General features: G+C 48.8%; 1 protein-coding gene and 1 long non-coding RNA gene across 10 annotated transcripts in view; one reads left to right on the top strand and one right to left on the bottom strand.

Moving 5' to 3' along the window:
- LOC103351297 (uncharacterized) overlaps window positions 1-12,275 on the top strand; it is a 260,758-nt gene that overhangs the window by 37,762 nt on the left and 210,721 nt on the right. For 4 of the 9 annotated variants that reach the window (XR_007910252.2, XR_007910251.2, XR_007910249.2 and 1 more), the window contains exons 3-5: window positions 4,718-4,808; window positions 5,533-5,743; window positions 7,854-7,977. Coding sequence is in view for 4 of the 9 variants with exons in the window: in XM_070053649.1 (XP_069909750.1) it covers window positions 6,806-6,885; window positions 7,854-7,977 (204 nt within the window). In the remaining 5 variants the exon portion in view is untranslated. Of the gene's footprint in view, window positions 1-4,717; window positions 4,809-5,532; window positions 5,744-6,711; window positions 6,886-7,853; window positions 7,978-12,275 lie in introns of those variants that run through there. The other 5 variants (XM_070053649.1, XM_070053648.1, XM_070053647.1 and 2 more) reach the window with 2 other exon arrangements.
- LOC103351254 (uncharacterized) lies at window positions 5,515-7,555 on the bottom strand. Its single transcript, XR_007910255.2, has 3 exons — window positions 7,236-7,555; window positions 6,476-6,569; window positions 5,515-5,653 (listed from the first exon to the last, which is right to left on the bottom strand). It is a non-coding gene; the product is annotated as an uncharacterized lncRNA (long non-coding RNA).

Here is a 12,275-nt window from a genome sequence, read left to right on the forward strand (position 1 = left end):
ACACTAGACTGTGAACATACTCACTTGGTATAATTAATTTATTCAGGTCATTTTGGGTCTCTTTTCCTACCCAAGAAAATTGAGAACACTGTACCTCTTTAAGAAAAATTGCACACTCCCACCCCCACAATCTGTGGCATAAAATCTTGTCTCCAGTTGCAATTCCTTTGATCGTCACAGCAGCAATAGTTAAGAGAAAATAAATCTTCAAATGGAACATAAACATGGCAAACCCTTTCCACTGATTGTAGCCCCAAAGCATTCATTAAGCACCTACAGAATACCCAGCACATTGATGGGTGTTTGGTGGTGTTCGGAGAACAAGTCTCCCAGGAGCTCACAGCCCACATATCAGAGTGAGGGAGGAAGAGGTTGGAGTAGTTGAGGGAGAGGAAGAACAGCTCATGCTAATGTCATGGCTGGGCTCTGATCTCTTCCGGCCCAAGTCTGGGGGCGGGGTGCTCAGAAGGAAAGCACCTGTCCATTCCCCTCCTGTTGTCAAGACGACTTCTACGATGGAGCCAGCAGGAGAGGAAGGGATGTTTGCTGTAGGTTGTCTCTGCTTCTCCATGGCAGTGAGATGCACGCAGCGCTGCAGAGGGGTAGTTATTTTTTTTATTTTCTGTTAGGTTCTAAGCAACTGGGCAGGCCAAATTCTCCTTTCTTTTGGTCTTGGGTAACTTTCCACAGAGTGCCCTGCAAAGGCAGCAGGTGGGTGCAGGGGTCCAGCCCTTAGAGGGGCTGGTCTTCTCCACAGGCATCTGTAAGCTGAGAGCAGAAGCCTCTCTCTGTCAGACACATTGTCCTTGTCAAATCATGCCCGTCCCACCTCGGTGACACTGATAGTCCTGGGAGCTGACTCAGATGCCAACTGCCTTGCACTCCTGGATGTGAGTACACTTACTTGAAGGGCAGCTTGGGCTCCAACTTGACCTTTGCGAGCTTAGGGAGGGGGGAAGGGGAGCAGAGGGTTGCTGGGGGTGGGGGAGACATTTCCTGGTTATTGCTATGGGGAGTCTGTTTACTTGCCTCCAAGGGTCACAGCCATCTGAATGGCTTCTGGGGCTCCACTCTTGGGTTTGGTTTCAGAGGAGCCCGGCTGGTGGAATTCTGCTCCCCACCCCCACCCCTGCCCCCTGCCCTCCCCCCCAGTGTCAGGTAGGAGACATTTCTTCCCCAGCACGCTTCAGGCCTTCCAGAAGGCCACTGCAGCATGCTTGCGAGAAGAGCAATTGCAAGGGCTGTTTTAAGTGGAGTTTACTGTTGTTGTATAAACCTTCATTTAAAATTGACTATAAAGTGTTTCTGAACCTGCCAAACACGCATTAAAATATTTTTCTCTATTTATGCCGATGTGTAACATTTGGTTTCTACAGCGCTTTCATCAGTGATCTCCAAGTAGGAAGTTATTCATCTTTATTGCCAGTCGGCTCTCAGTGGTGGTCGTGGCAACAATCTTTTTATTGCTTCTGTGTTTAGTTGTTCTTTGACATGATAGAAGTCAGCTGCAGTTCAATGAGCTCACTATTTGTGCAACTTAATTGCTTGCTTCCTTCAATACATACTCAATTTTTCCTTTTATGAGCAGGGCTGTTGGAAAAATTAAGCTTAAGGATATGGCCATCCACTGTTAATTAACCTCCTTCCCAGACACATTAGTAAAATAGGTCAAATAACTGCTGAGTGCTAAGTGCACTGTTACCGAAGTCCTCCTGGGCTGGGAAGCGAATCCCACGGTAAGTGAACAAATGTCGGGGCCTTGAGTGTTTTCTGGAAGCCGTGATGACATAAGAAGAATGCTTTGTAATAGCATTCCCTGCCGCCCCACCTCCTCTGAGTGGAATATGTTGTTTGACTTTGTCTGGCTCTATCATAGGCTTAGCTTGTTTTGTTATATCAACATGAAAAGAAGTGGAAGACTTCTTAGGATTTTTTTTTTTTTTTTTTTTTTTTTTTTGCTTTCTAGGTTATTGCTTGTTTTAAAGGGGGATCATAAATACAGCTTTTCCTTTAAATAGCAACCACTGCTGTTATTTTGATTCACAATTCCTAGAATAAGCTGAATATGGTGAGGATGTATAAATGCTTGTGATGAGTATAAAAATAGGCTCAGTGAGGGAACAAATCTATCAAGACAGATTTACATAGAACTCTTACAAGTCCTCTCCATGTCAGGGTTATATTCAGATGGAAAATCACTTTAATTGCAGTGGTTAAAGGCTGATTGGAGCTTTGCCAACTTGACAGAAAATATTTTGAAGTTTATACACTTTTAAAAAAAAGACAAGGAAAAGTGACAGTTCCTGAATTTGGGTGCAGGCCGGAAAATGTCAGGGTCCGGTTTATACTTGGAAGAGGAAAGTAAATGCAAACAGAATTAAAATGGGGGCGTGTGCCAGAGAGAGCAGGACAGGCTGTGGTGTGTGGCCTCCCCTCCCTCTGCAGTTGCCTTGTTTAGCCTCTAGCAGGGCTTGGGGTGGGGTGTGGAGGGGATCTGGCATCCCATGTGGGCTCCGGTCCTGGCTGGGCTGCTCCACTTCCCATCCCTCTCCCTGCTGATTGGCCAGGGAAAAGCAGCAGAAGATGGCCCAAGTGCTCCGGCCCCTGCACCCGCATGGAGACCCAGATGAAGCTCCTGGCTCCTGGCTCCAGCCTGGCTCATCTCTGGCCATTGTGGCCACTTGGGGAGGGAACATTGGATGGAAGACCTCTGTCTTTCCCCTCCTCTCTCTGTAACTCTTTCTGGTGAATAAATAAATCTTTAAAAAAAATTTCTTTAAGATGATTACCCAGTTATAATCTAAAATACTTGTAAATACTTGGGTAGAGCCTCTACATTTCTAAATTCGTCGTCTCTGATAAAACCTCTACTGAATACGTGATCCTCCCCCCAGAACTTTGAGTCCTGAGACTTGGGCCTGTTTTCTGTTCAGCATTCATGCTGGGTGAGAAGCCTTGTGCTGTGCTTTCCCCCCAATATAGACTCAGAATGTCAGCCACATAGATAGTAGAAATGGGAACCTGTGGGTGTCTCAGTTTGCCTGCCTGTTAAAGGGAGATGACGACCCTTTGCCAGTCTAGACTAGGGGGGTTGATAAGAAACTTGATTAGCTCATGAGCCTTGCTTTCTGGGTTACTTAGTCCCACACTGAAGCTTCCAGGAATGATCTTATTCCCTTATTCGTATTCAATAGTTGGGAATTCTAAAGATTACCCTCTGTGATCATTTGCCAGGCTAAAGCCAGAGATGCCAATGGCAGACGGCAGGCACTGGGAGAGGCGCTGAGCCATCTGAAAGATTAGGAGCAGGAGGAGGGGCAGTGCCTTCACACTGGCCTGCAGCTGCTGCAGGGCCCATCGTCTGGGTGCTGCCCCCCGGACTCCAGGAGGAGAGGGGCGCCTGCTGGTGCAGAGGGGGTGCTGTGAATGCAAGCCAAGGCACTGAGTTAAAATTTTGCTCCCATCTGACCAATTATGATGGCAAATTCCGTAACTTTGGACAGGTGAAGGCACTTTGGGAAAGGAAAACAAAGTAGAAACCCAGAATTGATGGGAATGAGGCAATACAGAATTTTGGAAACTTGTTGGAGACATTTAGTCTTACTAATCATTTAAAGTATATGCATATATTTCTCACACGGAGCCCTCTTGCCAACTTGCATGAAGGAAATTTGCAAATGTTTTGAACTTGTTTCATGTTGCTTTAAAAATAGCCACACTTCTGCTCAAAGAGAATGTGTTGAGTCACGTTAAGCGTCCAGGAACTGAGAGCTTTCTCATCTCGTGAACTCTCCTGCTATTAAGGAGTATGTTCCTGTGACCTTTCGGCAGCCATTGGTAGACTTATAATTCAGTCCCCGGAGGGAGGGACGGATCGGAACCGCGAAAATACTCCCAACTACCAGCAGGTGGCACTGTGGATACTGCAGTGGTAGAGAAGCAGATTTTGGAGGCGAAGATGAGAGGGGGAAACCTGGGAAATTAAGATAATATAAACGAGTCTACAGATCTTCGGGAGGTTAGCAGGGCATCTCAGAAAACTGTAAACCAGTCTCTGTATGTGGAAGGTTGCCATGGATCTGTCTTATAAAAGTATTTTCTCAGTTCTTAAAGCCGTCTGCTCAGCTGCACCAATAGATATCCGCCTAAATCCTATGAGTTGCCAAAAAAAAAAAAAAAAACCCGAGGGGAGTATTTTTAGGGACTTTTGAGAATCAACATTTTGCTCATATTCTAAAACTGCAGCATGTAAAGTAGAAACTCAAGCCTGGTGTGTATGTAATAGAAAATTTCATGCTCATAGAATATCACCCACTAGGGAAATAGGCTAATTTGATTGATTTAGTTACATTCAAGGGATGGTAAGGGACAAGGCCAGTTAACCGTCTTCGGAAGTTCCTGTGCTGACGCGTTCAGATAATCAAAGTGAATTCCGAGGTGATCACGCTGACCGGCTCCCAAAGTCTTCCTGAGAGAGCAGGAATTTTCCAAATGTCTCAGGCCGCCCTGTGAGGGTGGCAGCTTATCTCCGTTTGCCCGAGACATTAGAAGGACACTTCTTTTGTCGCTTAGCCCAGAGGCAAAGGGAGGCCCAGAGGAGGAAATGTCATTTCTCTGCTGAGCTGAGGGCTCTTGGGAACGCTGGCCTGGGCTCTCCTCCCTGGCGGGTGCCTGCTCTTGGGGCCAAAGGCTTGCACTGCTTTTTCTGTCTCCCAAGGTAGAAAGCAGCCGTGTCCCGGCGCTGGTGGAGCTGTTGTGTCCAGGGCCAGGCTGAAGGGGCTGCGGCACGGGGAACGCGGGCTCCAGTGGTCAGTAATGGAGGGGCCACCCCAGCCTGCATGATCAGGCCAAGGGGTTGGGGCAAGGAAGGAAGAGGAACAAGGAAGCTGGATTGAGGACAAGGCCGGTCAGGATTTGGGACCTGCCAGTGGCAGCTCAGGGTCTCGGGGGCCAGTGTTAGTGGTCTCAGACCCTCGCCCAAGTCCAGAACCTTGTGCGTGCCAGTCTGGCCAGAGGGGTGGGAGCTGAAGCAGACAGCTGCCCTGAGTGGTCTCTCCACGGGACTGGAAAGTCTGACCCAGCGAGGGGACCTGGTGATGGAAACCGGTTTATTGTGTATTCAGAAACAAGGATATTTGATTCACCAGGGCAGGCTCCTCGCCTCTTTCTTGGCACAGATTGGTCTTCAGAGCCTGGAGCCTGGAGCCTGGGCAGTGCTGAGCGGCACGGAGGAGTATACGTTTCCTGTCACTTCCTCTTTGGCAGGTTGTGTCTGCAGACACTGGCTTCCATACCCCATAATTACTTTTTCACATTTTTTAATATAGTAACACATGGTTGGGCTTGTGGTGGGGGAACCGAGTGATGCCTCTGGGCCATGAACACTATAAATAACTTCAGGGATCATTTTATATGGTTAGGGAAGGAAGCAGCTTCTTTCTCAAGAAATAGCTCCCAGCAAAGGAGCAGCATTTAGGAACAAATAACTTTTATTTTCAAAAGTCCCTTTTGCCGGTTCTGTTTCTCCCACAGATCCGCGATCTTAGCTGCTGCTATTCACTTGTTTTCTGGGCGGCCTGCCTTCCTCCACTTTTTATCTCAGCGTGGTGAATGCAGCCTGCTTGTCATACAAAGGAAAGTGAGCACATTTCGTCTGTGGGTGTGAAGTCAAGTCGTCAGCTCCGCGCTCCAGGGTTAGCTTCTGACGGCGAACTCTGCAGTGGCGGCAGGCTCGCACGAGCAGGTGTGTGTGTTAACCGAAGACCCATGTTGCTGGCAGGGACTTCAAAAAGCTACCTAGAAACATGTCACCCCACCCCCCACCCCAAGGTAGCTGGAGCTTAACAGCTTCCTGGAAATAAAAAGTTAGGATATCTGTGGTAGCGTTTCAGTAGCGAATGAACTTCATTGCCAAGAATGTCTTCTTTTTATCTAAGCTTCCAGTGTATTTGAAACCTGTTGCTTCTTATTTATTTAGTGACAATTTATTGTCACAATTAAATATTCTTATTTATTCAAGTTGACAATAGCTGATTACGATCACCTTTCAATAACTACCGATTTATATTTCCCTGGCCTGGTCTCTAAACTTGCACCTAAGTCAGTAATTAACAGCTGAATAAGATAAACACTATACTTTCTATTGAGCAGAAGTCTAATGGAAAAGTATGTAGAGGGCAAATATTCTCAAAACACTCTTAGGTTTCTTTAGTTTTGCACAACCCATGTTTGACACAAGTCTCTTCTGAAGCAGAGCAGGTAGTTTTGTATCTTTGTTTCTGAATGATACATAATATCTTCATATATTTACTTTACAGGAAGGCAAAGACAGTAGCCCCTTAAGGAGATTTAAAATAATGACCACCACTTTCTAGGCATAAAAATGATTTGTTTCCCCCTTAGCAACATTCATTTATAGAGACAAAACTCTAACTATAGGCAAATAGGGATCATTTTACCCTTTGCATCTGTGTACCTGATGCGCGGTCAGCTTAGGAGCAGAGGCACAGATTGCAGTGAGAAGCAAGCCTCTGGGGCTGGACTCGTCGAGGGGCAGCTGGGATGCGTGCCTGAAGGGAGCATGGGGAAGAAAAAAAAACGCATGGTGCTTCGTTGTTCCGGGCCAGTATTTGCCACACTCACAGGGCACCCGGCACAGTGCTCCAGGTTTCTGACCTGACAAGCAAAGATGGAAATTGTTCTCTCTTGCAGAAGGAGATTTCGTTTTACTTCTCTCGTGTAGATGGTGGTGGTGCCCTCGTGAGACGGCCCGACGCGCAGGGTCCCCGGCTGATGCGGACACCTGATGTTGCGCATGCGCCTGACGGATGCGTCGCGCCCAGACGCTGCGGTTGGGTTGTCATTCCCAATAAATGATGCCATTGGGTAATTTTATTGTAAAGACTTCCACAGTGCTGAAAATCTGATAGAGCACATGGCTTGATGTGGGTGCTGACAGCCACAGTATCTGTCCAAGGAACTATGGCAGATGAACTAGCAGGGTGCTTTTCTCTTGGGAGCAGGCTGCACTTCGAAGGGAAAATGTTTGCATTCCCTCCCCGGCCTCCCGCCCCCGGCCCTCTGCCCTGAACTACACAAAGTCCCACTGGATCCAAGGAGCTGGCACCGGAACCACTCGCTCTTGTTAGCCATACAGGCCCCAGGGGCTCTAAATACAAACAATCTCCATTATAAAACGGGCCCCTACACACGGTATTTCCAGAAAATACTTGTACCTGTGTTCTGCCCTGCTGCAGTTTCTGAGATGATTACATGCTTACGCCAGGGCATGGCGCGGGGCCAAGCCAGAGGTCTGCCGGCTGGAGTTTCAATAGTGCTCATTATGAAGAAGTTTCTCTTCCTAGCCCTGGAAGGAAAAAGCCACTCTCAGATAAAGTGTATGATATGATTACCGTTGCTCTAGATAACCGCAAGTATTACTTCCGACACGATAAGGGATTGTTTTCTGTCTCCCTAGCGCAGAGCTGGGCTCGGCCTTTTTAAGAAGTGGTGGCATTTCTGAAGGCCACTTGATCAGTTTGGAACCTCTGGGAGCATGGGGTTGCCAGGCAGATAACAATCAATACCGGTTTCAGCTACCACAGCGACTGAAGTGCGGGGTGGGGGTGGGAGCTTGGGGGGAGGTGTGGAACCGGGAACACAGGGCCCCAGGGACTCTGGCCGAGATAGGTGCAGGCCTGGCGACCAAAGGCCGAGCCTGTCCCGGATGTCGTCGGAGGATTCCTTACCTCGTGCCAACCTTGTTAGGATTCAGCTCAGCCAGAGAGCTAGGATGCTTACCTCCCCAGAAGGATTTGATGGTTTTGTTTTGTTTTGTTCTGCTGCTTTCCCAGGTGCATGAGCAGAGAACTGGAGTGGACGTGGAGCAGCTGGGACTCGAACTGTTCCCATAAGGGATACCGATGTCGCAGGTGGCGGTTTAACCCGTTGCACCGTAAAACCAGCCCCCTCGGAAGGGTATGTTAATGAGGGAGATTTACCTTTAAGTGATTATACAGGAATGTTAGTTGTCAATACACGATTTGCTGAAGGGGATGTGAACAGGGGAATTAGAGGACTGGTGAGAGTCTAATAAGTTAAGTTGTAGGAAGGAGGAGAAGGGCTTATTGCTCATAGCTGGGATGCTGTGCAGGCGAGAGCACTGCTGTTTGCCTCTTCAGGAGCCCTTGGCTTGAGGATAACACCCTAAGATAAGGGTCACTGTCATTATCAAAAGCAGGGAGTGGTGGCTGCTCCTTCCGTGTGTTTCATGGGTGGGTCGTGGACTGCCATGTAAAATCCCCAGACCCCAAGGCGGGGGAAACCAGCGTGGGAGCTGAAGATTGACTGCCCAAGGCTGTTTGTGTACATGTAGTCAAGAAGAACTGCTATTCACGATTATAGCTGAGACATTTTGTCATTCCCAGGCGGCATGTGAGGCTTCAAAAGAGGCCAGATGTGTCGAGCAGGCTCCTCCACACGTCATGGCACGGGCATGTTGGCGTCGTTTACGTCTTGAGGCTTGTCGGTAATGCCAGGGACGCGTGTGAGTTTAAGGAAGAGGGATGTAGGGCTTGGATTTCTCCTGTCCTGTTGCGGTCATGGCTGACACTGCCACCCTGTGGGGTCACCTGTTTGTGACCGCCTGCCTGCACCATGGCTGGACAGAGAGGCAGAGGTGGGGAAAGGCCGTGGGTAAATGAACCCTTGTCCTGGCCCAGTTTTCAGCCTCAGAATGGCAGTCAGAGCTTAGTTCTCCAACACTGTTTTGCACGGTGGTGGAGATCGCCCAGAGACGTCTGGGACCTTGGCTAAGCTGGGGCTGTGATTACCTGACCACTGGCAAAGGGCTTGGGATTGTCCAGGTGGACATGCCGTTGAAGGAACGCGTATTGGGGTTTAGCCTTTCAGAAACGAAAACATCCTCAAATGAGCTTTAGTTGTGTTTCCCTTACAGTTCCTGAAACAGGGAGTCGCCAGTGGAAGAAAAGCAGCCCTCACGGGCCATGGTTCTCGGGACTGGTGGGTGGGCCAGGCAGCCAGGGGCTTGGCACGCTGGACTGCTGTGTCCCTTTCCCCATTGCTAGCCCTCTCTCTGGAGCCTCGGACTTGAAGCCTCTCTGTATCGTTAGGCCTGTAGAGAAGACAGGCCTTCACCTGCACCCCGCTTGTCTGTCACGTGCTGCCAGGGCTTGGTCAGGGAGACTGGCCTTGGTAGCCCAGGATATGGGAAGTGCCTTGGCCGTGCAGCTGCCTACACGCCATCATCAGCTGGGTGACACTCTTGGGATATTCACTGGGCAGCTCTCAAGTTCTCTCTGAATGATTTTTCGTGGGTCTGCTTTGAAAAGGGACTCTGGCCTGATGTTATTCTTCGTTCTTTCTTTAATCTTCCACTCCTACTTGAGTTTTCCCGGCTAGCAACAGAGACTCGCTCCCTTTCTAGGGCGGAGTTTGCAAGCTCGCTGGGTTCTGGGGTTAGAGCAGATCCGCTGTTGCGGCTTTCTTTTTCAAAGTACCCTAGGTCACATGATGACTTCCAGGCCCAGATGGGGAGATGATGTGGATAAAAGTATTTAGCAGGAGATCAAAAACCGGGCTGTACTTCTAAATGACTGACCTTTTAGAAAAAGCGCGTTAGCCTCTCACCCAGATGTGGTTGCGGGTAGCTGTCAATACGGCACGCAGGTGGCACGGTTATCTTGCCATTTACTGCCTGATGCTTTGGCAACTGCTGCCAGCCCTTCAGAAATAGGAAATGACTAATGATGTGGTGGAAATTACGAACCAGGATTAATAAAACTTGAAAAGGAACAGTCTTCAGTGTTTGATCCTCCTTGGAGGAAGTTAAGTCGGAGCCCTCGAATCTCTTCCCTGAGGTGTTCCTCTGATTTCTTCTGATTACTCTGCCATGGCGGGGGGCGGGGGTCTGAGCTGGAGAAGGAGCGGCGAAGCAGATGGTGCCGGTCCGGACACATGTCCTGCAGCCCCACTGGGAAGAGTCCAGTTAAAGCAGCCACAGGCACAGGAAGCAGACTTACTTTTGAAAGCGTGAGGTTTCTATGCGAACTCTTGAAGAACATTCTGGAAAAGACTTCATTAACTCCTTGAGTGGTCTCTGTGCTGTCTCATTTAGGACAGTTGGTGGAGACTAAATAGATTTCAGGGAGTTGACTTTTTTTTTTTTTTTTTTAAAGTCTGGGAATCGAATTGTCTTTTGCTGAAGGTCCACACTCAGCCTCCAGTGTCACCTGTCTGTGCCAGTCTTATTTCTACTTAGGAGAAGGTTATGTGGGAAAAGGAGAGATGCAAATTTTATGTTTGGAGTATGTTATTATTTATTTATTTATTTTTATTTGACAGAGTTATAGACAGTGAGAGAGAGAGACAGAGAAAAAGGTCTTCCTTCCGTTGGTTCACTCCCCAAATAGCCGCTACGGCCAGAGCTACGCCAATCCGAAGCTAGGAGCCAGGTGCTTCCTCCTGGTCTCCCATGTGGGTGCAGGGGCCCAAGCACCTGGGTCATCCTCCACTGCCCTCCCGGGCCAAAGCAGAGCGCTGGACTGGAAGAGGAGCAACTGGGACTAGAACCCGGTGCCTATATGGGATGCTGGCACTGCAGACAGAGGATTAACCAAGTGAGCTACGGCACTGGCCCTGGAAATTCATGCATAGGTTTTTTTTTGTTTTGTTTTGTTTTGTTTTTGTTTGTTTTTTTTTTTTAAGATATATTTATTTGGAAGACAGTTACATAGAGAAAGAGAGAGAGAGAGAGAGAGGTCTTCCATCTGTTGGTTCACTCACCAAATGGCTATGACAGCTGGAGCTGAGCCAATCAGAAGCCAGGAGCCAGGAGCTTTTCCCAGCTCTCCCAGGTGGGTGCAGGGGCCCAGCCACTTGGGTCATCCTCTGCTGCTTTCCCAGGCAGCATTAGTAGGGAGCTGGATCTGAAGTGGAGGAGCCACAACACGAACCAGCATCTATATGGGAAGCCAGTGCTGCAGGCCAGGGCTTTGACCCGCTGAGCCAGAGTGCCAGCACCCGCGTGGTTTTTTCTAATATGTATCCTCCATAAATCTTCTGAAGACCCTTGTTTGCACCTGATCTTGCTCTGCCTAGGGAGTCCTTCTGGCCTGTTTAAGGGCTTGTGAAATCTTTCAGGCTAATGCTCCTTTAATACTTACTACGTGCCAGGCAATCTCAGGACGAGACCCTTAAAGCTTTCTGTGCCTCAGTTTCCATCTGTAAAATGGGTTGTTAGGAGCGTCGAACAGTTGCTTATGGCTCATCAGGCTTGGGGTTGTGAATGAGATGAATGGAATTTCAGGTCTGTTACAGAGCCTGACATACCGTGTGCTCAGTAAGGGGTATTGTGAGTGTCCACCATGGCTGCTTTAGGCCCAGGAGAATAGGCTCTGGGAGGGGTTCGTAGTTATCCCTGAACTCTACAACTACAGGAGTGAGGTCAGTACCTGACTCTGGAGCCTGAACCCTCTCCCTGCCTGTTCTAGACCTTCCTCGGGGTTAGGGCCCCTCCTCACTGAGCTTTCTCAAGTTGGTGCTGGCTGGATCCCTCAGGGAATTGGGAAAACCAGTTCCTATCAGCACAGTCCTCTAGAGAGTTCTGGGAGGCCTTAACCTGGTGACACCCTGACACTGGGGTGGGCTCACAGCGGTGGCCTTTCTCCGGGCCCTTGGGCCAGGTCTTTGCGATAGGTCGTTTGTTCAGAATAACGTCCTTTAGTTTCTTTGGCTCTTGCTCCCAAGTTCATTTTTTCTGTAATGATGACAACAAATGTTTCCAACTTGGATTTAATAGACATACAGTAGTGAAAATAAAGAGTATATTTTCTTCTTGCTTGGTTGTCTGAACTATTGCATTACAAAGTAAGAAAGATTAAAAAAAATTGTGGCAGAACAAAAGTTGTGAACGCAAGGGTCAGTGAGAAGACATCTCCTTTGACAAGCACGCTGATTCCTTCTCCTTTCTAGTGCGAAGGCACGTGACTGGGCCCATCAGCATTCCCTCAGGTTGAGGAGCCTCTCTCTGGCCCCTGGGCACCGTAGCTGTGGTGCTGGGGCTCCCTAAAGCTGTCAAGGCAATGAGCAGTGGGAAGAGCGAGGGCTGGTCTCTGAGCATCCTCCACTGTGCGTGCACCTTCCCCAAGAAGCCCTGAGAAATTCTCAAGGAAATGGGGGCAATGAGCTGTGAGAGCAGCCTTGGAAAGGAAATGGTGGACACTCCAGAGGCATTATGGCTAGGCAGCTGGAATCTG

Source organism: Oryctolagus cuniculus, chromosome 12 (genome assembly GCF_964237555.1).
Source record: "Oryctolagus cuniculus chromosome 12, mOryCun1.1, whole genome shotgun sequence".
NCBI classification, from domain to species: domain Eukaryota; kingdom Metazoa; phylum Chordata; class Mammalia; order Lagomorpha; family Leporidae; genus Oryctolagus; species Oryctolagus cuniculus.